General features: G+C 40.2%; 1 protein-coding gene across 5 annotated transcripts in view; it reads left to right on the top strand.

The window, feature by feature from the left end:
- The window catches only part of CDKAL1 (CDK5 regulatory subunit associated protein 1 like 1), a 234,024-nt gene that overhangs the window by 137,610 nt on the left and 69,586 nt on the right, over positions 1 to 26,828 (top strand). For all 5 annotated transcript variants that reach the window (XR_008331530.1, XM_053396768.1, XM_053396770.1 and 2 more), the window contains one exon: positions 18,808 to 18,974. Coding sequence is in view for 4 of the 5 variants with exons in the window: in XM_053396768.1 (XP_053252743.1) it covers positions 18,808 to 18,974 (167 nt within the window). In the remaining variant the exon portion in view is untranslated. The remainder of the gene's footprint in view (positions 1 to 18,807; positions 18,975 to 26,828) is intronic.

The raw sequence follows: 26,828 nt of genomic DNA, 5'->3' as shown, positions 1-26,828 counted from the left end.
ACGTTTCCGACCCTTCTAACTGAAGAGATGGCATGTGTATCTGTCTGTCCTATGCTTTCTCCAAGACTGTTTACAGTGCATTACGTGGTGTAATCCATCAGCCAACTTTAATTTCACAAGCTATTCATTGTGTTTAAACAGTCCCTTTCTTGCATTAAATATTTATGGAAGTCTTTGGGCAGAATACATTAAAGTGGCAGATGGGGGTCATTTTAAGCATTTTCTTGATTGAAGGCAAGGGACCCCTGTGAATTTGTAGTCTGATTTCAAGGAAAGTTCACTGTGCCAAAGGAGCCAGGAATTCCACCAATTCCCTGCACTGTGGTTTCAGAAGGCAACGAGTGCCTGCAATCTTCATGCTTCAGCACCTTTCATTTCAAAATCATTTGGAAATGCAATGGAGACAGGTGAACAAAAACATTTTTCAGTTGCATTGCCTATTAATAATGTAGATGACCTGAGAGTCTTCTACATTAAGATTACTTTCCTCATTGATTTTTAACTCATGCAAGCTAAGTGGAAAATCAGGCTTTTGATATCTGTCCAATTGGGAGGTGTCTCCCCCCTTTTTTTGGAGGTGTCTTTTGAGGAGTGGGGTAGCGGTACCTTAGGCTTCCCGCAGAGTGTGAATTTCTCTTCTGATGTGGTAGTGAGAAAGCATCTCTGGGAAACTAGAAATATTTCAGAATAGTACAATGAACTTTCTGATGGAGTCCAGAATCTTTTGGTATCTTAAAGACTAAAACAAATCATTATATTGCATTTCTGGGCAAGAGCCAATTCCTATTTAGTAGTATAGGTAAGATTTCGCCCACAAGAGTTCATGCCTTAATAAACATGTAAATCTTTAAAATGCCATGTGACTCTTTGTTTTTTCAAAAATAACCATTGGAACTTGCTTGAGACAGTTTTTTAAAAAACAACAATAGATAACTGGATACTATTTGTGATTTGCTGGAGAAAGAGCCGTTCTAGAAGCAACAATAATGTTTGCCTTCATCCTACAAAAGGCTGAATAAGGACAGGCTTTAGAAAAACAATTTATCCATAACCCAAATATTTTTGCTTTAGTAAAGTAATTTATTCATATTCAAAATCTTCAAGCTTGGTAAATAAGTGACTAGCTGCCTCAGGCAAAAAAAATTTTTTTTTAAACTGATGCAGTGAGATAGAAGTAATTAAGAAACTTGTAGACTGATGGGTAATTAAATCCATTGGAAGCATTTTGTACCTAATTGCTATGCTCTAATCACAGATTGCTTTCTATTTGTCAAGGTAAATGTATATAATTACACAGTTCCTATTTTCTTTCATCTAAAATCATGTTACTTGGGTGAAATTTATTTTATGGTGTCGCAGCATGGGCATGAGAAATGCTTCTGCATTTTGGCTGTAAATTTTATATGCATATGGCATATTAGAAGTCAAAGAATCCTGCACTGTTATTTCAGCTGACTCTAAATCAACCATCTTTTTCATGTTCATAATCTCATTCTAGTGTTCTGCAGCCCAGTTAAATTAAGGCACAGATGGGGAACACCAATCACCCAGGCCATCCAGCCCACTCCTCTGGCCACATCCCTCACTGCCTTTGCTCTGCGCCCTTCTGTGGTGCTTTTACTAGGGCTGGAATGTGCTCTGTAGCCCCTTGCTCTACCCACCTATTACATCCGGCCCTAGCCACCACTAGCCAGTGACTCCCAGAAAATGAGGCCCTTAGGCTGAAAAGGGTTCCCCGCCCTTAAATTAAGGTATTCTCATAATGGGTATTGTCAACTTTTGGTCCCTTACACATTTTACGATTCTTAAGTTTACCAGGTCTGTGCAATGCCCCAAAAGCTACTTAAAACAACCACCACAACACAAAAAGCTCCTTCTTGAGAGCTAAAACAGTAACATATGGCAGAGTTGGACCCAAAGTTCCTGGTTTACCTGATTTAAATGACATCTCACTGACTTTCTGTCCGGTACCATCAGTTTTGCCCACATTTCCCAGAGGTCCTTGAACTAAAGAAGGTGGGAAGGCCATCTGGGTGAGGGTGTGTGTTTCAGACTCCAACTTCCAGCCTTCCGGTTGCTGCACCTGTGGTACCAGCTTGCTGTTTGCCCAGTAAGCCCACTGACTAAATTCCATGGTTTGCCTTAACAGTCATTCTGCTGACTCCATTCCCATCCACCAAGCTCACTGAAGCCCTCTTTGAGCTTACTTCTTAATCCAAATCACTAATATCTCTCAGGGGTGCGTACATTGATTCATTCCATGATCCTTTCCCTGACTGGTGTCTTGGATCTGGCCTTTAGCTATGTAGCTCCTCTGATCCTTGTTCCTCTTCTCTGGGACCTGCTTCTTTCTTCTGGATCTATGAATCATAGTACCTTTTGCTGGACTCTTGCTGAGACCTAACAGTAGATGGCAGGGAACTTGCTTCCCCCTGTATTCCATTTTATAGAAACATAATTGCATACCAACTTTGAGGGCCATCACACATGCACTTACAGTTTTTACTACTAGGAATGGAATGATATATTCAGGGATAGGATGGGAGTTGGATAAGGTACGGTCACTGTCCTCTATAAAAACTGCATGTGTAGACACTTGTTGTGGTCACATTTGGTTATTTTAACTACAGTAGTTGCATAGTTAAGATGGCTCACACAACAAGACGATAGCACTCTAATATCAAGAAGAAGCAATTAAATGCTAGTGGGTATTCAAAATGTTATTTTAACATGCTAATGTTTTAAAATTGCTAATGTGTTTCAACTGTAATCTCTTCTTTCAACGGCTTGTGGGAATAAACATTGCTAGCCAAAATAGGCTAAGTGAGCATTTTCAAGAGTACAGAGCTTTTTGAAGTGGTTATTCATTTGAGCCTCTTATCTTTGGCTGTATTTTAAGTTGAGTGCTGGAACTATAGTTTTTACGTAATTTTTAATTTAAATAAAAACATCACCATTTGTTTTAGGTTAGGTTGTGCATGTGCATATGTACTTTGTTGTAGTATTACAAGCTCTATTTTCCTTTCCCCCCCACCACCACCACCTCCTGTTGTCTTATACAAATGAAGAATGTTTCACTAAGCATTCTTGTGGCTACCTCTGTTAATGGCAGAGCCACGAACACTGACAGGAAAAAGCTAAGCTGATTTTAAAAATGTGTGGTTGGGAGTGAGTTGTTTATGTACATACTTATTTGGTGCTAATACAGCTGCTTGATTTGTTTGTGTGATGCTGGAAGCAATATTGGGGCAAGGGGTGTGAGTTTGAAAATGCAAAAGTTGGAAAGAAACATAGGCATAATATATCTAACACAAGAGTCCAGATTTAGGTACCTTTTCTGCTTTGGGGATTTGGTTGACAGAGAGATTTTCTCTCGTAATTTCATCCCCACTTTCAGAGTGGGATAGTACAACAAAGCATATTACTTGTTAAAATTTCAGGCCCAAAATACATCTTCCCTGGAAATACAGGGAATATCTGGGCAGCACCAGTGACAACTCTACACATACATTTCCCCATGCACAGTCTGGGGAAAGACAAAACCTTTTGTCTGAATAAAGAGCTTGAAGGCCTTTCTCTCAATAGAGGTTGGTGCTGTTAAACATTCCCTAGCATTGACTGTGTTGTATTCCACATAGCAGGTTATGGTTCATTTATAAATTAATATATGCTGGCAGATGAGGTCAAGAGAATAAAGTCCTGAGTGAAAGGGCAGTATTTGCAAGCCCTGGGCTAGTATGGCATTGGAATGAGAGTTTGTTGCAAATATCTTACCAACTGGAACATGGAGCTGGTTGATTCTTGCAAGACTCAAGTCCTTCCTCGCAGCAGGATCCTGTCTGTTTGCCCATGGAAACAGTGGCTATTAAAAAGCTGTTGCATGCTATAGGCTTCAAACTATCCTTGGAGTGAAGAATGAATGTTGTAGATGTATGCATTTTCTGCCTCCTTCATCTCCACTGTGCCATGTGACTGTGTGGTCTCTCCCTGGGTGCGTTTTATGTATAGTATGTCTACACAGTGGAATAATGGGATAATAATTTTACGATACCCTGCACTGATTGGTGACTTGGCTTCCTAGCATGAGTTATGGGGGTATTATTGCAGGACAACACTCTGATTAGTGGCAGAGTTGTCACTGAATTATGAAACTAACACCTGGAACTTCTTTTATATGACGTCAAACCTATTAGTCCATCTTGCTCAGTATTGTCTGCACTGACTGTTAGTAGGGTCTTGGTCTTTTGCAATACTACTTAGAGATGCCAGAGATTGAAATTTAGGACCTTTTGCATGCAAATGATGTGCTGTGTCACAGAGCTAAGGCTCTTACCAGTTTGTGCAAAGAATACAGTTATTTCTACTTGTACTGGCTTGCGACTAAGTCCTATACAAATGCAATCAAGTTATCAGTCATTGATAAGCAATGCAAAATTATGTGTTGGGGAATATTGTTGCCACTTTTACAAACTGGATAATAGTAGTGTTTTGCCAAAAAAAAAAAAGTTTGCAAACATTTGACATGTGAAATGCATTGTCGTGCTATGTTATATGCTGTAAAATAAGCTGTGTGGTAATAATCAGTTATGTGTGTGGCGTGTGCATCTCATACACACAAGTGCACAAAATGTGTCTTAAATGTGCCTCTTGCCCTAGCTAAATATGAACAGCAGAAAATGCTCTGCGGGTGGTCAGTAGATGGGTAATTTGTGTTCTGGATACAACAGGTCAGCATAGGCTGAAACTGGTTTCCAAGTTACAAATCGGAATTAGAGGCAGGCAGGCAGCCAAATAACTTGAGCAAATACTTAATACAATAGGCATTGTAAGGCACCCTGGCTATGAAATAAGTAAACAGCTTGAGAATTTCTAGGATAAATTACATGTTGTTCAGTTACTGAGATGGCTTCTGCTTTTCAGAAGTGAAGCAATTCTCAAAAGAATGAAATTCTTACAGATTATCCTGTTCAGATATGTCTGAATCTTAGCACCAACTTCATGCATAATGTATCATTTTTGGTAGCATGTGCTCTTGTTTCATTTTTTTAAGTTAATGTTAACTTAAAATTAGAATGAGTCAGTTCTCATTCACGGGTTTCATTGTGTCATATTATGACTCTGTTGAGCATAAACATATTGATACTGTATATCTAGCCATTGAGGTAATTTCTATTTTTCTTTTTCTCTTAGTAGACAACACTTTCAAAAAAATATAGCAGAGCAGCACACAGTTTAAAAATGCAACATTACAAACACATTAGCAAAAACCTAACTAAAACATAAAGCATAGTCAATAAATATTTAGGCCTTAAGGACACCACAGTAAGCAGTAAGCCAAATCCAAAGCATTAGTTATGAGGAGTGTGGAGGATGGGTGCTCACCCACCAATGTTTGGTCTCACAGTTTTGTGGCCTGCAGTGATTGCACTTTGGCTGCACATACCTTTTTGCAGACAGCACATGACTGTATGATCTTTGAGGGCTTGGCTTTCCTTTGCCCCCATTTCACATATATTTTTTTCCTAGAGGAAATTCCAGTTTAATGTTACCTTGCCAGAATGGAAACTGAGGCCCCTTCTGTGCAGATGTTTCCTGAAAAGGACTAAAGTTTCAGAGTTGAAAATAAAGAGAATGGGTCATTCAGTTTTCTGTATGTTTTGTCTACAAGAGAAAAGATAACCACAAAAATTAATTAAATTCCAATCCAGGTTCACAAAAGTGATGATATACGATGATGAGTAACTAAAAGTCTATTCTTTGTTAAGGGCAAAATGTAGTGCTATGCAGATGTTGTTGGACTACAACATCCATCACCTCCAGCCAATTTGGTCAATGGTCAGGGATGATGGGGGTGATCACCAAACATCTGCAAAGCACCCATAGAAGGTTATGGTTAGAGGAGTGAATTCCAGTAGATGGGATATACTTTAGTTTTGCTTTCATAGTTTGGGCTTTAATTTACCATGTTGAGTGACTCCTGATGTAGATAATAATATGCACCAAAAAAAGGTTAAAACATGTTTTTATAAAAGAACACACTCGATGCTTCTCAACTCATGGCCTGAATTATTTTTTAAGGAAGATTGCCTTGCAAACATGTGTATGTTAGGAGAACTTTGTGCTAAAATGCTGGCTAATTTTCATGAGGACTTAAAAAGAAAAATCTCACACTGATGTGGAAATACAGAGAACTGAAAATAAGATTGGGAAACTGAGTGAAATTGAAATTGACAAGTTGCCTCACCTAACCGTAGGCATGGAAGTGGACCAGCAGTGGACCAGCAGCAGCTCACCAGGGTTTCGGGCAAGGAACGGGCTCCCTCTTTTCCCCCCACCAGCCCTTCCTGGAGGTGCTGTCCTCCAGAAAAAGATGCCAGTCCTCAAGAATCTGGGCTAAGGGTAGAAGCAAAGAAGGGGGATGTTGATCGCTGCAGCATCCACCAGCCCCTTCTCCGCTTCCTGGTGATCAGCTTTTAAACCACCCTTCATGCACTCAGGATCCCAAGGTGGTTTACAAGATACTGATTGAAACACCAACAATAAAAACCAATTCAAACAAGATAAAACAACAATAAAAAATTAATACACAGTGGCGTGTATTCACACAATGTGGTAAGCCAGACTCATGGTGGGCCAGGTGAGAGCTTAACCACAAACTTGGGTTTGGCTCAGCATGTGCATGAATAACACAAAACAAAAACTACTTCAGAGGAACAAAGCCTCTTTTGAGCTCCTCTCCAGAAGCCAGCACTTTTGCATGGTCCCAATAAGCCATAGTTTAGATAATTGTGCCATGAAAACCAGGCCAGTATAAATACAGTAGCAGTTAAGTTTAGGATTCCACCGTTAAAAAATCCTAATTCTGGAGATTTATTAGAAATAGCTTTAAAAGTCTGCTTTCAAACCAGCAGACACAAATATATTCCGTGAAGTAAAAGTATTGTTGGGCCTTGATTGAAAAGGCAATAAATGGATTCACAGTATATTTACTAAGCTAATAGTTTTTCATATTTTAAGTCTCTCAAAGTTTTCAATTTGTGAAAAATGGATAATAATATAACCATTCTCAAAATAGCAGATTCAGTTCCCTGTTTACTTAGATTAATTCACAGTGGCTAGAAGTCTCTCTGGAATATCTATTCCTAAAAGCAAATTGACAAAAATCCAGCTCTTCAAGTAGGATTTTTAAAAAGAACTCCTTTGTTCAAAAGTCAAATGTATATATGCTTGAGGTTTAAATTTTTTAAGGAATATATTCTAAATTGTCTTTAGAATATAAGCTGTTTCATAATGATTAAAATATTCAATAGCGCAATACTCCTATGAAGATTTAATTCCACAAGTTTTTCCTTTGCTTCTGAAGTTTACTAGCTGTGTTCAGATGAAACACTAAACCAGTGGTAGCCAACATGGTGCCCTGCAGACATTTTGTACTACAACTCCCATAAGCCCCAGGCAGCATGGTCAATATTCAGGGATGGTGTGAATTGCAGTCCATATCATTTGGAGGGTATTTCGTTGGCTATCCCTGCTCTAAACTATGGTATATCACCATGAGAATAAGCTGCAGCAAACCTCAGGTTTGCATACCCTAAGCTGCTGGCCATAGTTAGCTTCAACAAGCTACCGTATTTTTCGTTCTATAGGGCGCACCGGCCCATAGGACGCACCTCGGTTTTTTGGGGGGGAAATCGAATAAAAAAAAATTTATTCCCCCCCCCCCAGCCGCGGCTGCCGCCCCAAGCCTTGCGCACACCTGCCCGAAGCACGGGGCGCCCTCCGGAGGGCTCCGCATGCTTCGGGGTGCAGGCTGCCGCCCCAAGCCTCGCGCACCCGTCGGGACCTCCCGCCGGGCGCGCAAGGCTTGCAGCCTGTCGCCCGAAGCACGGAGAGCCCTCCGGAGGGCTCCCCGTGCTTCGGGCGACAGGCTGCCGCCCCAAGCCTCGCGCGCCCGTCGGGACCTCCCGCCGGGCGCGCAAGGCTTGCAGACACTCGCCCGAAGCAGGGGGAGCCCTCCGGAGGCCTCCCCGTGCTTCGGGTGACAGGCTGCCGCCCCAAGCCTCGCGCGCCTGTCGGGACCTCCCGCCGGGCGCGCAAGGCTTGCAGCCTGTCGCCCGAAGCACGGAGAGCCCTCCGGAGGGCTCCCCGTGCTTCGGGCGACAGGCTGCCGCCCCAAGCCTCCCGCGCCGGTCGGGACCTCCCGCCGGGCTTGCAAGGCTTGCGGATAGCTTCCTGAAGCCTGGAGAGCGAGAGGGGTCGGTGCGCACCGATGCCTCTCGCTCTCCAGGCTTCAGCGAAAGCCTGCGTTCGCACCATAGGACGCACACACATTTCCCCTTCATTTTTGGAGGGGAAAAAGTGCGTCCTATGGTGCGAAAAATACGGTAGTTTCATAAACTCTGGTTCAGTGTTTGAAAGCAATGGCCAATCTGGTGATAAAAGACTAGACTATGCATGGAGGGAACTGCAGCCTAAGGTAGGAAAAGAGGTGATACTAGCTACTTTAAATAAATTCAAATCTCCAGGCCTCATGAGCTGCACCCAAGGGTACTAAAGCAGTTTGTGAATGTAATCTTAGAGCCTTTATCTATAACCTTTGAGAATTTTTGGAGAACAGGTGAGGTCCTTGCAGACTAGAGGCGGGCAAATATTATCCCTATATTTAAAGGGGGAGGGAAAGAAGACCCAGGTAAGTAGTACTGCCCGGTGAGTTTGACGTCAACACCAGGAAGGGTCCTAGAACAGATTTAAACAGTCAGCCTGTAAGCACTTAGAAAAGGATGCTGTGATTACTAAGACTCAGGTGGGTTTCTCAGAAACAAGTCGTGCCAGATGAATCTCATTTCTTTTTTTGATAGCTTGGTGGATCAGGGGAATGCTGTGGACATAGTGTATATTTACGTCAGCAAGGCTTTTGACAAAGTCCTGCATGATATTCTTGCAGAGAAGCTGGTAAAATGTAGACTGGATGAGGTAACTGTTAGGTGGATTTATAAGTGGTTGACTGACCAAATGCAAAGAATGCTCATTAGTGGTTCCTTGTAATGCTGGAAAAAAGTGGCAAGTTGGCTGCCACAGGGTTCGGTGGGTTCTGGGCCTGTTATTGTTCAATGTCTTTATAAATGACTTGGATGAAGGAATTGAGGGGATGCTCATCAAATTTTCAGATGACACCTAACTGGAAGGGACGGGGGGGGGGGTGCTTCTGAAGACAGAATCAGGATTCAGGATAACCTTAACAGAGGACTGGGCCCAAACTAACAAAATGAATTTCAACAGGGGCAAATATAAGGTTATACATTTAGGTAGGAACAATCATATGCACAAATAAAAGATGGGGGACACCCAGCTTGCAAGTAGTACATGTGGAAAGAATCTGGGGTTTTACTAGATCTCTAGCTTAACATGAGTCAACAGTGTGATGTAACAGCAGAAAAACTAATGCTTCTAAACTGCATGAACAGAAGTATAGTGTCCACATCAAGGGAATTTATAGTCCTGCTCTACTCTGCCTTGGTCAGACCACATCTAGAGTACTGTGTCCAGTTCTGGTCACCACAATTTAAGAAGAATGTTGACAAGCTGGTTTTGTTGGAAGATAAATAGGGCTTGAAGAAAATTCTTCTGCCTTAATTTATGTTTTTCAATCCTTTTTCCAGTTTTATGATTTATTTTTCTTTACATGCTTCATTTCTTCTTCCTTCTGGTTCCCTTCTCTATGTAATAAGCATGTTGTGTCCAGGGACACAGTTTGATGATCAAAGACAAAAACTGCATTTTCCATTTTGCTATTATTTCCCTTTTTGAGTGTGTTTAATTATGTCTTGTTTTAAACAGGATGGGGTCGAACTTCAGACAATTCAAGACCTTTTAAGCTATTTTTTTCTAATTCCCACAAGAGTAATTAATACCTTCAATAACTCTCAAGTAGAACCTTTCTTGACACAGACATTTCAAGAGATAAAGAATAAGTTTAACATACCTCATTTTTCTTTTTTCTACTTTTAATAAAAGGCTAGAAGGGAGTTGTATAGTAGATCACACTTAAAATGTAACTTGAAATAGTCTGAATTCATTGACTGTGAAACCATCCTACGAGCTCTTCATTCATGTCAAAGATTTGAGCAGCATTTTTTTTAAAGTTGTAAAACTCAGAATAGAACTATACATTATGAGTCAGATATGGAGGGGCCATCATTGCTAATATAGGAGTTGGATGCTTAACCCCACCCACCAATACTCTCAATGCCCCAAGCTCTTTTGAACCTTCTGTTCTTCATATATATCCAAGACTGAATATCAGCTTACTGGCTTCCTGTGTATTAACACAGAAGAATCCAAAGGCTCTGGAAAAGTGTAAGCTCCCTCACAGTGTCAGTTCTCTCCATTAATGTCCCCATCCCTGAATGTGTTTTTTTGTGTTAATTCCACCTACAGTGGTACCTCAGGTTACATACGCTTCAGGTTACAGACTCCGCTAACTCATATTACCTCGGGTTAAGAACTTTGCTTCAGGATGAGAACAGAAATCGTGCTCCAGTGGCGCAGCAGCAGCAGGAGGCCCCATTAGCTAAAGTGGTGCTTCAGGTTAAGAACAGTTTCAGGTTAAGAATGGATCTCCAGAACGAATTAAGTACTTAACCTGAGGTACCACTGTATATTTTTAATATGCAAATTAAAGCAAGGTGTTTAAAAGACTTCGGTAGTAACAAATCGTTTTCTCTATCATAAACTAATACTCTGACAGTTGTTTGACTTACGTTGTGATTGAATGTTGGTTTTTAAGGCTAATATCCATCTATTCAAATGCTCGTTGACAGCATTGACTACAGTCCTCAACTCTCTAGGAATAAATGTCATGGCAATAAGTAGGACTTATTCACAAGGAAATATGTATCAGCCATGGATGTATCTATTCCCAATCGGAGCAGTTTTTTAAAAAGTAATTTTTTTAAGCATGAATAAGTCTATATTTACATGAACAGTGTTTAATGATAATTTGGTATTACATAAATGTGAAACCCCATTTCATCTGTTTCCATGAAAACAAGTTTAAAAAACTTGTAGCTCTTATTTAGTACTAAATAGTTTAATCATCCCTATATCCTGCTGTGTGCATAAAACTGTTAAGATTGCCTGTAATTCTGATAAATATGTGTCTGATGTTTTAGCTACAACAATACTGTACATTTGAGTATGTTTTGGTATCTTGCCCATCAATACTAAATGGTTATTCTGTTATGCTACATTTGCCCCCCAAGCCATCAAATGCATTCTAGTCTTACACATGTAATGGTTTGCAGCTATGTTAATGTTGCTTTTTAATGGTACATAGTCAAACATTCTACACCAATCAGTGCGAGATGTGTCATGATTTTATTTGAATTTTTAGGCTTTTTAAAAACCATTTTATGGTCCCTCTTTCAGGTTTAAAAGACCTGCCTTAAATCAGTCTACCATACCCGGTGCCCTCCTGATGCTTTTGGACTACAACTTGCATCAGCCTCAGTCAGCTGGGACTGACAGAACTGGAGTTCAAAATATTTGGAAGGCATAAAGCTGGGGAAGGCTGTCTTACTAATAAAATGGCAATGGCGCCCACCTGAGAGGTGCTGGAACTGACTTCTGGTGAGTTCCATGGGAGGGGGGGAGCCCTGAATGTGGATAACATAAGCCAGGGTTTCTGAAACAGTAAGCCTGAATTCACCTGCAAGAATATCTGTACAGGAAAATATGAGCAGGAAACAAGCTTTTGATGTACAGTGGTACCTCGAGTTACTGACGCTTCAGGTTACAGATGCTTCAGGTTACAGACTCTGCTAACCCAGAAATAGTACCTTGGGTTAAGAATTTTACCTCAGGATGAGAACAGAAATCGCACGCCAGTGGTGCGGCAGCAACAAGAGGCCCCATTAGCTAAAGTGGTACCTCAGGTTAAGAACTGTTTCAGGTTAAGAACGGACCTCCAGAACCAATTAAGTTCTTAACCCGAGGTACCACTGTACTCCTATCTAGTTTGATAGTACTGACCCCACCTGGGGATGAGGCATTCTTTGTCAAGCAGCTCTTCCTTCTCAAGAAGGAGAGGGCAGACATTTTATCTTGGACCTGCAAGAGGTGAATGTCTTAATATGCCCGCCCCCTGAAAATTTAAGCTTGGTTTCTCTATTGTAGTGAAAGCAGTTAGCCATCTTGTAGAGTCATTGAGTGAGGCAGGGAGAATGCCATAGGGAATATTCTAAATCCAAAGTATTTAGACCTTGTCTTCCTGAAGTGGAGCAGTACAAAGAATTATGTTAGGGAACAAAAGAGAGCTAGACAGGCATTGGCAAAGTACTATTTTAGGCACATCCAACGGCTTTGGCATGCCTAGGAAGAATTTTTCCCTTTGAATTTGCCTTGAAGTTTGTATGTTATCCTGTCGCTAATGTGCTGCTTTTACTGATACTTGTTTGTTTTAGTGTAATAATACTAAATCTTTGTACATGTATGTGTGAATGGGGAAAGGAAAACCAAGCCCTCTCCTCTTCATGTCTAGTCCATTTGAAATGTTGTATTTTCTGATCCATTATTCAACTTTTGCTCCAGCCTTATAGTGGCCCGAGACTCCAATCTATCATCGTGATATATGACATAAATGAGTCTCTCTCACCCTTGCTCCACTTTTTTAAGCGTATGAATATTATAGAAGGTACTGCTTAAAACAACAATGAAGACTTCTATGTCTTGTCTGGGTTTCCTTTAGGGTCTGTTTTTGTTAGTAAAGTGTTGCTATCATACTGTTTGCAGTGATCAAGTGAGCCATTATAGATCCCCCTCCACTCTACTGAAGGTCCATCACTGCAAACTGTGAGACAAGGCTCTTAGTTTATACTTTGCTAGGCCACAAAAGCAGAAGTCCCTATAGGGGTAGAATGACCTCTTTTATAAGCAAATACAATAGTTTGCATTGTAAGGGAAAAGAAACAGGCTATGCTCCATTTATCATTTAATGATCCCACAGACCTATCTACTGAAGAAGAGAGAGAGAGCATACTTTTTAAAAAGGGCACTGCCTATATTTAAAATACCCTTTCTTTTACAATTAGTTTCTTCAGTCACAGAATATCTTGTTTTCATGCGTTATTCAGGCTTTTCTACTTTTTAGATAGTTTTCCAGTCTCTCTCTGAGGAGATGGGATTTGTTTTATTTTTATTTTTGAAAAAGGTCAAATGACTTGCTTGTGATTCACATGTAGATATTGAACTGGATCTAGCTTAAGTGATTTGCACCTAAAAATCATTGGGTCATGAATAATTTTTCAGACAGATTTCTGTGAGACCCAAGTGTGACTTAGGTTGGATCCAGCCCATTGACCTAATTCAAACATTATTGCCTTAATAAGCTGCAGTATGCAGCCCCTTTGCCCCTCGCTTTGTGGCACTAGCAATCAAACCAGGAAGTGTCTAGGAAACCAGGAAAAAGCCAGGATGTTAACCACCATTTGAAGTTGGTTTAATATCCTGGCATCTTCTGATCCTGGTGATCTTTGTTTTCCATTGTGGACAAAAGGAGAAACTATGGTTAATTAGCGACTTCATGGCTTGATGAAAGCATTTACTGAAAGCAGTGTAGGGGCTGTATTCATGGGCAATTGGCTTGTTTATCTCTGCTTATTAAGTTGAAACATGATAAGCCATTTTGTCCACACCTGTCCCACCTTCCTTTGTTTTGGCCAGATCTCTGCTTCTTCTCATTCTCAAGTCCTGTCCATTCTTCCCTTTGTATGCTTGCCCATCTTCTCTGACTCATCTGGCCAACGATCAGTCTCTTGGCACTGATCTGCTTTGCTTCAAATACGTAGTTGTCCTCTGGATCCATCATGTCTTATTCCTCTGTTCTACTGATGCCAAGAAAACCAATATGCCACCGTTTATTAATAATGTGTTTAATATAGTTGTGCAGAGAGCCAAGCTATGTATTCATTTCTCCTAAATGCAAAGTGAAAGAGGGTATACCCTCAACCCAGCTAAACGTTGGTCTCCCTGGGTCTACAGTTTAGGATTTTAGTTTATTTTCTATGGATAGACATTTTAATGAAGCGTGACGCAAAGAGGGTCCCATTTGGGACTTAGTCAGTCTTTCTACCCCACTTCAGAGGGAGGAGAAAAATAATTTTGTAATTCAGATTGTAGGTCCACAGTGAGCTCAGTATTCAGGCTAATCTCTTAGGAATTAGCATCCTACTTGATGGGCCAGGTTTCAGAGTTTGATAGGGAGAAAGAAGTTTCACGATGAATTTTTTAAAATGATCTAAAGTAGGAAAAAGGGACGCGGGTGGCGCTGTGGGTAAAACCTCAGTGCCTAGGACTTGCCAATCGTATGGTCAGCGGTTCGAATCCCCGCGGCGGGGTGAGCTCCCGTCTTTTGGTCCCAGCTCCTGCCCACCTAGCAGTTCGAAAGCACCCCTAAGTGCAAGTAGATAAATAGGTACCACTTTATAGCGGGAAGGTAAACGGTGTTTCCATGTGCTGCGCTGGTGCTGGCTCGCCAGAGCAGCTTCATCACGCTGGCCACATGACCCGGAAGTGTCTCCGGACAGCGCTGGCCCCCGGCCTCTTAAGTGAGATGGGCGCACAACCCTAGAGTCGGACACGACTGGCCCGTACGGGCAGGGGTACCTTTACCTTTACCTTTTTAAAGTAGGAAAATGCTGTTCCTGGTTGAATCCAAAGGAAAGGAATGCAAATCAGCCTCTTAACTGCACAGAGAACAGTGTAATTATCTTGGAAAGGTGTAATATTCCTACATGTGCATAGCTTTAAAGGGAAATGCAATATTATTTTATTCATGCATGTTATGTTGATTGCACAAAATTAAATGCGACCATAACAGGTGTGTCAGAAGGAAGTGATCAGAAATGTCCTTCTGTCCCCCACTGCGCCCCCATTTTGCACTTTGTTTATGTTTTTAAAAATCTATTTTAAGACACTGTTTGGGCTGAAGGGATGGACCACTATGAAGCAGAAAAATAAAATTGCTCCTCCAGCCCTTCTTCATCTTGTCTTCTTCTTTTCTTTTTTTTAAGTGAGCCTGCTGTGTTTATTTTATTATTAGAAATTATGCAGCAAGTTTCTGCTTTTGGAAAATTAGCAGCTTCCACGCTTTAGATATGAAACATTTGCCAAATTTTGTTAAATTCCTAAAATAGGACCTGCTTAATTATTATGTTTTAGTTTAGGAGTATGCACTTAATTGAAAACCAAATAATTTAGGTGGGGTAAGATTAACCTTAACAATGAGCTTCTGTTAGTTGGATTTGATTTCATAAGCTTTCCAGTCTATATCTGCCTTTTCCTTCTTCTTAGAGCTAATGTTGTGTCACTGATGAATTCTATGGGCATGAGCAGGAATGGCAATTTTGGATTAATTATCCTTGAGACTGCAGGCAATTTTTGACAAACACTTCAAAATCAGGCTTATCCTTGGCAGATGGTCTTCTTTAAAACGTGTTTGGTATGGTGGGGGAGAGTTCTGTGTTCTGGAGAACATGGCAGGCTGCCAAAATAATTCTCTGCTGGAAAAGGAAGGGCAAAGTGGCTGGGCAATTATTGATAAGAATATGAGGGTGAGGGTGAAGGTCAGAGCTAGGTTTCACCCAAAGTAGCATCATGCAGCAAACCACTCTACAGTAGAATCCAGCCTGTTACCATTTCAAATGCTCATATGAAAGTTTCAAGCGACAGGTCAATGCTTTTGGGTGTTCTTTAGCCACTACAATTGCAACTTCACAGATTAGCTGTGGGCTTTGACAATGAATTTTTTCGGTTTCTACATTTGTTCCATCAGCATCAATTTAGACACATTAATACTGATATGTATTTATTAGCTTATCAGAAGAAATGGAATAGAAATTCTGTGCTCAGAAATCACCAACTTTTCCCAGAGTGCAGTACCAGTGTCTCTGTCACAAGTTGTAATGTAATGTAAGAATGAGAATGGCTTCAGATCAAGAATCTGTATTTTCTGAACATTAGTATGATCCATGAGAAATGGAAAGGCATTAGTTTTACTAGGAATTGCTCTTGTATTTTTTAAAAATGAAGACATTCCATTGTATCCCATAGCCTGGGAAGGTGAGACTGTGGATGTAGAAGACTAAGTAAAAATATAGGAAAACATCTACAGATTAATATTTCAATCAGTACCATAGGTGCCGACTCCTAGGGACCAAGGCAGTTTTGACCCCCAAATTATTGGTGTTTCAATTCCAAATTATTGGTGATAAATTTTGAAAGGAGAGACCCGCCTACATCTACAGACTTTCTGTTGAGTCTGTTGATACCTGATGAAATCTGTGTGGCATGATGTTGGAAATCCCCTGAAAAATCCTTAAAGAATTATAACCCAGGAAAATGGTGCCTGTGAAATAGTGATTACACTCATACTGAGTCAGTAGATAAGGAAGGCAGAAGTTAAACCTAGGAAGAAGTAGGTTTTTTTAGTGTGTCACAATTTTCTTGCATACATAGACAAGCCAACAGACTATAGATTTCCCCCAAATACTGTGGTATGTTCCTTTATTACTAATTACTTTCAAATTGTAACATTTTGCTGTTGATACAGTTATATAATGTTATGATTTGGTTTGTTGATTTTTATATCACAACGAAAAATAGTTAGCACACACCAGGGTGTACACAACCCACATCAAACCATTGCTGGCCTGTTTCCATATTGTACTATGCCAGGTGTGCAGTACCTGTAGTCTTCCAACTCTCATCAGCCCTAGCTAGCATAGCCAGTGATCCAGGGTGATGCGAAATGGAAGCCTAGGACATCCAGAGGGCCACAGCTTGGCCACTTCTGCACTAAATCATAGTTCAACTTCCTTTACATTGTTTGCTGTGATGTCTGAATTGAACTAATGTTTTTGATATAAAAACAGGCTGGGTAAAGCGGAGATTCTTTAGAAGTTTGTATTTGTGCTTGGATGAATAATAGACTTTCCCTGTTATTTAACGCCCTGATGGTAGAGCGGTAAAGACAGTTATTCCTGTTGTTGCTAATTTACTGTTGCAGCTGCTTCCTCTTTATACGATTTAATTTTCAGCCCACCAGGGGGCTAATGATCCCCACCTATGCAGATTTCAGAGAAAGCTGTTCTTTTCCATGTGAATATTGTTTTCATTCCTATTCATGGTGACTATTTCTTTACACTCATCTGGCACCAGCAAGGCAGCATTCCAGAAACCCTCTTCACAGGTCAAAAATGTGGAACCATTTGACTGGGAAATTTATAATGAAGATTACTCTTCATTTTTAAAGCCTGCACATTGTTTTGATGAACACTTGCAACTGGAAAATAGTAGTTAATGTCCTGTTTATGTGATTTGCTTTATGAAATATTTTCGTATTGTTTGTTTAACTGGTTTTGATGTATGTGCTTCCTCTCATATAGTTTATGTGACAACATTATTGATTAAAATGGAAAGTGAGATTTTCCATTGATTAAAATGGAAAGAGGGAAAGCATATGGACTGACATCATGCCAGAGTTTGGACAGTCTTTCCTATCTTTCCTATAGTTTATGAAGCCAGGAACAAGTGCCAGCATTTTCCCAGCTCAGCTGGGCTATGCTGGTATAAGCCCCCAGCTCTAGCTCAGCCAGAGAGACACTGGTGTAACTCAGTCATCCCGCTCAGTTGAGACTGGCAGAACTGACACTGGCATAAGCCCTGAAAAATGAGCATAGTGGGGCAGGACTTAACGCTGGATCCTAACTCCAATCAGCTCAGTCATGTAACCTAGCAACATGGCAGAATGCACTGTGGCAAAAAGGGTGAAGTCAAACTATTTTAAAGGCTTGTCTTCCGTCTGCCAGGCTTAGGATGGCTCAGCCAACAGTAGACTTGCTCCTGGACAGAGTTCGGATATGGCATACTTTATGCCGGTTTAATTTAAGATGGTGTAAATTATTCTGGCTTTCCATATTTAGGATTTCTTCTTAAATAACATGGTGACCTCAATGGGGGCCTTTTTTCCACCGCTCATTCTACGTGGTGGTTTACAGAGTTTTATAACTAAAATAAGCTTGCAGTCTAACAGTCATTTCTTGTAAGGGAAGATGTAATTAACTTATGTTCAAGAATCATATTCTTTTAAGCTACAAGTAAAATAATATGATTTCCTGCAACCTCAGTCATACATGAGCTGCTTGAAGAAGCATTTTCTTGAGGTGAATATTTCTCCATATCACACTGACTGGTTGTTGTTGTTTTTAAATAGTCAAGTTTAATATAGCCTTGTAAATACCATGTAAAGGTTTTGGTTTGTAACAGTTGCTTCCCTATAAGGGATGATCAGTATAGTCAGCAGTTTGGCCTGTTTGAGACTTAGCTACTTTGCCTTTTACAGGCTGTTAACTAGGCAGTAAGTCAGCTAACTGTTAGCAGTTTGACCAGCACTATATAGTACTTGCTCATGGATTAATAAGCCAGAAAGTCTTAGTGATGGAAGTGCAATCTTACTCCTGTCTGAGTTGCATTAAAAAGGCGTCTCACATTAGTCACTGGCTGTGAATGTTAATCACTCCAAAGCAATAATTTACAGCATTGTTGTAGCACTCTGATGCTCATAAAATGAACTCAGTAATCCACTACTACCCAAGGGATATACCTCTCTTTCTTTGCAATTGAATAACCAGACTGACGGCATAATAGTTTAGTTTATGAAATAGTGCATTAAAAAGAGTGAGCAGCTGTATGTTAAAATAACAAGCTCAAAAGCAGATTTGTTAATTATCTTGCTCTTTCTCTTATTGACAGAAGGGGTATGCGAGATATGGCTGACCAGTGAAGACACAGGGGCTTATGGAAGAGACATTGGCACAGACCTCCCTACTCTCCTATGGAAGCTGGTTGAAGTAATCCCTGAAGGAGCAATGCTAAGACTTGGCATGACGAACCCTCCCTATATTTTAGAGCATCTGGAGGTAACTTTCAAAAGGGGAATCACTGTGGTGACTGAACAAGCTGATTTTGCACCCTGTGTGAAATAAAGTCTTACAGCGACAAGTATTATCTGTAGCCAAAACTGGGATTATGTCATGACCAAATTTACTTCATTAAACCCAAGGCAGGATAACATCAGGAGTCAATTTGTCTAGTGTAAATGCACAGAAATTAAACTGCAAATGTGCAACTTTTAAATGTGGACCCCTATGGAAGTAGCCATTCACCAGCAAATTATCAAGCAATATATACTACAAGAAAGATAAAATACATTTCGTAATCAAACTTTGACTCACACACTCCTTGCTTTGCAGAGGTAGCATTCTTGCTGTGTACAAGCAGATCAAAGCTATCTCTCCCATATGTTTTTTAAAAGAATTAGACCTAAGCATCCAGGATTAGATTCCTTGGTTAAGATCTATACTCTGCAGTTCTGAATAGTCTACAGTTATTGTGAACTATTTATTGGGATTTAAAAGACATGTAGTAACCAGCGCTAATGTTGATTTTGTATGAGTTATCATAAGCAAGAACATACCTTAGAATATTTTGCTTTTTCTTTATCTATGCTATGTTAACCCCCCCCCCAAAAAAATAATTACTAAGGGTTTTTCTGTGGGTGTGAGATGCTTGGAGGTGCTTATCAGAATTAGTTAGCATAATTTAATTCTGTGTCATACAGTAGCAGCACCATATGTGGACTTTAGCCCTTTGTTCTTGAACCTTTAGATCTCAAGCAATATTTTTTAAAGGTTTAAGAGGCTTTCTTAGCACTTTTATAAATATAGTGAAATATTTGGTTTGGTGTTCGTAGAAATAATGCTGTATTTATTTTATTTTTACTATTTTGGAATCTCTCTACTGGCTTTAACCAAGCAGTCACAGGACAGCTTGCAAATTTAAAATGCCTTAAATACATATTATAAAACATAATTAAAACAGCAAACTACAAAAACAATAAAATAATGAAAACAGAGAAATAAAAGTGGGGTGGCGTACAAAATGTCTCCTTGATTTTTTAACATATTGCCAATAGTCCAAACAGCATTGATTGATTGATTGATTGATTGATTGATTGATTGATTGGAACATAGCTCATAGCCAAAGAGACTGGCCACTTCTAAAGCCATTATCAGACAGATCAGTGGGGTGGTGGCCTGAACTGTAGTCACCTGCATCACTGCTGCATATCAGTACATAGGGCGGGAGCAGCAAGGCAGGAGTGAGAGCTAATCCAGCACTCCCATAATGCATTTGCTTCACACTGCCATCTTGTCCCCCTCCATCCCAGTATGCCACAGAAACATGGGCAACTGGAGGTCAGGTGAGAGCTGCCACCCCACCCCACCATCCCATACTGTTTAAAGTTAACTGCAGGTTCTCTCTCTTTCTAGTAAGAGCTGAAGGATTTATTATTATTATTTTATTTTAAGGCTTGAGAACTCTGGCTGCAGCACTCTGATCTTTTGACTTCTGCTTCTGGCAGTAGGATCATCTTAAACCTACCATCAATAATAATAATTTTATGGTTTGATTCAGTGGTCAGGGGGATTGGAGTTGTCATCTAACAGCATCTAGATGGTCACAGGTTCACCGTTGCTGCCAAACAGCACATTATTATGTTTATTTCAAGCACCATGCAGGTTTGATCAGTGAATTTGTGTAAAATCTTCCAAATGTTTTTGATAATTCTACCACATCATTTCGGGGTTGTTGTTTCTAACTGCCATGTCATTTAGTCTGTCTATTTTCTTCCAGTCTGGGGAGTAGTGCTTGCTAGTGATCACAGATGCCTTCCCCATCTGGCCTTTAGGGCCAGTTGAAATTATAAATTCTTCAGCAGTGTGCATTGCGTACAGGATTAGAGGGAGGGAGAGTTGGAGCGGTGGTGACTACTTCTGAAATCGTCTTTCTTAACCAGAGCAACCTTTGTTTTTGTTTCAAGTAGTGGTGATAAGAAAGAGGTGCCTGGGTGATGATAAATATATAAAGCAATGGAGTGAATTCTTGACATTAATTGCATGCTGTGATGATAGGGTCCAAAATAACTAATAGCAGACTTCTGGCTTGGATGGGAAGTTATAACAGTTTGCCTTCATAGATGATTATCTCAAAATTATTTTAGAATTCTTTTGTCTATCAGATTATGAACAGAATTTGTACACTAGTATGTTTTTATGAAATAACATTGTCAAAGGAGCTCATACTTTCACAGAATTTTGTGTCGCAAGTGGGTTAAGGGCAACTTCAATAACAGTTTTCTTCAGAGAAAACCTGTGTCACAAGCATGTGCCCACCCCTTTTCATGAGGAAAATGTAAACTAGAAGTGGGCTGTATGGTTTTTGTGTTAATGCAGTACATCTTGATACAGTCAAAGCTTTGTTGTCGAACGGCTCCGTTGTCAAACGTTTCGGCTCCAAAACACCGAAGTAAATGCTCTGGTTTTTGAACGTTTTTTGGAAGCCGAACATCCAACGTGGCTTACACTTGAGTGCAAGAAGCTCTTGCAACCAATCAGAAGCCACGCCTTAGTTGCTGAATGTTTCGGAAGCTGAGGGGGCTTCTGGAACAGATTACGTTTGACAGCTGAGGTTTGACTGTAAAAGCCTCCCCTATACAGCCTGGTTTAGTTGTTGTTTTGTCCCCATAGTGGAAAAAACAAAATATTGTATGTATCATGTGTCAAGTTTCCTTTCCGGAAAGCAACACGTGAACAGGATCTTACTTCTTTGTCATGCATATTTTGAATTCATCTACTTCTTTAAAGTCATCTACTTCTAGATGACACTGTACTTCTGGGGGTAAATATTGCATTTCACAGTTTGCTTCTGACAGCACGCAGAGAGATAATGTCAGTTCATTCTTCAGTTCTTGCCAATGAGGAATTTGAATAGGAAACTCCCTGTATTTTTACAGTTTAGTTCATTCTGTTTTGCTTTGAACTCCAATATGGAGACAAACTTGCTCAGAACAAGTAATCTGCCTGGAATTGCCCCAAACAGTTTTCTTCGGAATTAAAGCTACCAGGAACTGAGTTTGTTGTATCAAAGAGAACCTGTAGACTACATAGCTTGAGCTTTTACTGAGTTAGTGTTCAGTTTGCATAGCATTTTGCTAATTCATTTACAGAAGGCTGAGCATGTTTACAAAGTTCAGAAAACGTGATTTAGAGCACTTTGATTTTACCAGAGAAGCCCCTTTAGGACAAAGTAAGCCCTGCAGAACCTGAGGTGTTACATCAAAGCAAAATGCTTTTCAAGACCTCGAATTCTTTGCAAAGTATTGAAGATGAGCTTTCCTATATCTGAGCTGTTAAATAGCTCAGTCTAAGGTCTTGCAAGAAATCCTCAAGGCAAAGCTTAGCTCAGATTGCAGGATACAGTAGGCAGCTTATTCCTATTGTATAGCCACAATATGGAGTATTTTAAATTTGTTCTTTTTAGCATGATTTAGTTTTATGAACTGAAGAAAAGTCAGCACGGTTTTCATGGCTTTACATTTCATCCAGGTCAGTTAATGGACATATGGTACTTGAAGACAGGGCTAGAACCTAAATTTCTTGGGCCTACTAAATAAAAGCTTTGTTCTCTAAAAGTTGCCTGCAGCTTCCTTGGTAAGAATGCTTCCACAGCTCTTGTTAACATGCATCTCCATCGTTTCCTGTTGCTTCATACCAATACTTGCCACTCACAATCATTCAAGAACAGCTGGTGCACTTCATTTGTTCTTAGAAATGATCTTGAGAGATCTCATCGATGGCCAACATTGGTGAAAGCCAAGGCTGTTAGAACCAGCAATGGAGAATGGACAGAGAGCAACATCTAGAAAAACTAAAGTGGCAATTTAAAAATAAATAAATTGGTATCCACTGTGTTGCTTTTGCCTTCCTTCCACCTTGATTGTCTGCAGCTTTCTGACTTGATGAGCAGTATAATAAGTTCTTCTGGAGCACTGCAGTGACATCATCTCCATCAGGAGCTGGAGGAGGGTTTTTCCAGCTGAGAGATGAGAGTAGTTACAGAGAAATCATCTCCACTAATCTGCAGATCAGAGGGCTCTTTCCACTGAGCAGTGGGAGAGACCATGTGGAGATTGTCTCCCTTCATTATATAGAGGCTACATTGTCAGGATCAGAATTAGTGAGCCAAAGAGTGCCAGAATTTGAACACTGGGCTTGTATATGAGTTTCTTCTATGGTTGTTTTTTTTCCTGAGTTGAAATTTTGGATATTCTGCGGTATGTATGCTTGTGTGGTAAACACATTTAAGGCCCATGTTTGTCAGTGTAAGTAGCAAGTAAACTGAAGCAGTGAAATTATGCCGTTGAGAAATCTGGCTCTAAATGCTGCTTGCTTTGCTGTTGCTTCAGAAATCAGTTGACATGAGCCTTTTTAAACATTTTCACAATTTCCCTGTCTGTACTGCACCTTGTGTTTGAGTGTGAAGGTATATAGGTAAATTTAAAGGCCGCTCACATCTGCTAGTGCCATTTAAATGCTTAATTTCACAAGATGAGATGAGATGCATAGCCTTCCATGTTACCTGTCAAACTGAGTCTAGTTCGAACCCCACCATATGCCATCTGTGGATTTTATCATCATTATTAATTCAGGATGTTTCAGTGATACACCAGCCGTAGAGTCGAGTGCTGTATGGTGCTTTCCACCTCCCCTTCCTTTGAATGCCCACAAAATGCCAATGGTACAGCAAGTTACAATAGCATTTCTTTGCTCTTTCACTTCTCCAGACATGCTCTGACACAACACTTAAAAATGTATTGTTGTACAACCACTAATTTTCTCCTCTCTCTCTCTCTCCCCCCTTATAACACAATAAATACTTCAATATTCTACACTGTGAAGTTGTTTAGAAGATGTGAAATGTATTTAGCGAGTGATAGAAATATATTTCCCAGTGTTAACAGAATTTGCCACCTTTGAGAAATGTGTTGAGTTGATTTCATCACAATTGTATTATTTCTGTGCTATCAGTTAACCATTCCTTAGTGCTGTTTAGCAAGCCCTATAGTCTTTCCTGATTTTCATCTCAGCCATGTTCATGAAGCTACCATGTTTGGAAATACCCCAAAACACAGCCCTTTCCAGACAGTACCATTTAAGGTAACAAGTGGGGGAACTCCATGCTTGAATTCTCCCTCATAAAAAAAACAAACCTTGCTTCCCTTGGATAATTCACATGACAGTAGAGCTGAAATCTTACCTGAGACATGCTACTTTCCTACATGCAGAGAGGCAGGCCTTGATGGAGTCTCACATCTTAACAAACACAATATTAAAGGAAAAGGGAGTGGGGTGGGAAAAGGGAAGCCAACAACAGAACAGGTTCTCTTTTACTGACTGATGGATGGGACCATAGTCCTATCATTCCACCTATTTCTTGGCCATTGTACCCAGTCCCTGTATTCTGTCATTTCACCCACTACCCCCATTCACTGTGGTGCCTTCCCCTTTCCATGCCATCTTGCACCCCTGCCAGTCCCAAAGATGCTGCTCCTCTGTATTCTCCCAGAGTCGCTTCATTTGATCTGTGACCAGCAATAGGATTTCTTTCCAAATGGAGGTTGCTGTTGCATCCGTTCTTTCCAATGGGAATTTCAGTATGTAAGAAAATTCTTATTAAATTTTTATTCAGTGCCAGCTTTACTGTTGCTGAAAGATCAAGGCATAGCGTGTATGCATGGCGGCTTAGTTGTAAGCGAACACATATCTAAGACTGTCAGCCTCTTTACTGCTTTCATGGTGGGCAAGTTAAGGGTGGTGCTGTAATTTACAATTCCCATGCCTTTTGGAGCAGAAGTGAATTTGTAGGTTCTTTGAACTCTCTTCTTAGATTTCAAGGTGGTTGTTTTTATCATACAATAGTTTAGCATGGTACAGATTCAGGTTTTGCATGAGCAGAATTCTGCTTGTACAGCGGACAGGGGGTGGGGTCCTCTCCCCTCTTCCCTGTTACAGTTCCCAGCAACCCCTGAGAGTTAGGGAACCCTCCAGCACAATGTGAGATGTGGTACTGATGGTGGTGGGGAATGAACAGCAGTAGAACCATAGAACTGTAGAGTTGGAAGGGACCACGAGTGTCATCTAGTCCAACCTTGTGCAATGCAGGAGTCTTTTGCCCAGCGTAGGTCTTGAACCCACGATCCTGAGTTTATGAGTCTCATGCTCTACCAGCTGAACTGTCCCAGTAGGGCTTAGGCAGTTTGCACAAGCAGAGTACCACATCCCATGCCATTCAAGAGAGTTCCTCAGTGCTCTGGTATAGCTTTGTGAGTGTGTAGTTGATTGTGAGAGAAGTGGGGCCAGAAAAGCCCTGCTGCATGAGTAGAGTCCCACTTATGCAACCCTGATTCAGCCCTAGCATTTCTTTCTGTCTTTTCAACTAAAATTGGATCCCAAAGCAGCCTACAGCAATTAAAATCCATCACAAATGTTCTCTTTAATTCCTATTATTCCATGAGAGATAGTGGGGGGGGGGATATTTGAATGCAGACTTTTCCACTCGTAAATCTTGTGCTCGGTGTCAAGTCCTCTGTCAGTCACTTATAAATGCCATCTGCCTGTGGCAAATCTTTGGAGCTAAGGCTAATTTTGTTCATGGATTAGCAGCAGGAGGATGATCAACATTAATTGAGTCTGTAGATTTTTGGTAGCAAATGTAAGTATCACTGAAAAATACAGTTTTACAAAGAATAAAATTATCTGCTTTTGCAAAGAGAAGAAGAAGAGGAGGAGGAGGAGGAGCATATCTTTATAATTGCTATTGGCTCAGGACACCAGGGCCAAAAGATAATGCTATTAACACAGAGCAAATGTATACCTTGCATAATTAACTGTCAACAGTTTTTCTTTTAATATTTGTATATTCATTAATAACCAAATGAGATATCAGTATATGAGGTATTTATATTCTGATGGCTAATTAAAGTCCTATCAGCCACCACCTCTGCTATTACAAATCTGTCATTTGACTTGAATGCATAAAATCTTTTGTGTTCTTTGACAGATGACCTGACACATTTTTCTGCTTTACGACATCATCTGAATAATCTGCAGTAATGCAATTTGATTCATTAGTATCGGGGTTTTGTTTTTGTTTTTTGAATGCATATTTTGTATATAATTTTTAAATGAGAGAATGAGGGGGGAAAGAAGCTTAATAAGAACATATCCCAGAAAACATCATAAAATTATGCGGAAACGTGTTTCTATCTGTAGCTTTTTTGGCTTTTTACATTAAATTAAATTACTTGTGTAAGAACAAGATAGTAAATGTATCAGTTACTTTTGTTCGACTTAAGGATGCATCTACTGTGCTGATGTAAATACAAATGAGATTACATGGAAGGAGGAAGAAGAGTTATTTTTCCGGATTAATTTTTTTAGAGCAGTTAAACTTTCTGCAGCAAGGTTTTTTATGATGTATCAATCCTAGCAAGTCATATAGTAAAATAATACTACAATATTTGTGTATGGCGTTTCACTTTACACCTCCAGTCTCTGAAAAGACCAATAAAAATAAAATTGGGAACCCCCAGCTTTAGATGTTCATTCTGTGCCAGGTTTTATAACCTGCTTATTGTAATAAAGCTAGGACTAATTTTATGACGTAGGATATAGGTGAGAGGGAGAGGACTTTCACCACACTCATGGAAGCTGTTCTGCTCGCACAGTTGTGAGGATCCTGGTCATGATATATGTCATTCAAAACAAGTTATGTTATGAGGTGGTGAAGAAATGCAAATAAGCAAATAATGCATGCTTGGACCTTGCCTCAGTTGGCTTACGGACTAACAGAAGCACTGAAATTTTGAGGTC

Source organism: Podarcis raffonei, chromosome 7 (assembly GCF_027172205.1).
Source record: "Podarcis raffonei isolate rPodRaf1 chromosome 7, rPodRaf1.pri, whole genome shotgun sequence".
Classification (NCBI taxonomy): domain Eukaryota; kingdom Metazoa; phylum Chordata; class Lepidosauria; order Squamata; family Lacertidae; genus Podarcis; species Podarcis raffonei.
Note: the sequence above shows the minus strand (reverse complement) of the source record. Positions and strands in the feature narration are given on the sequence as shown.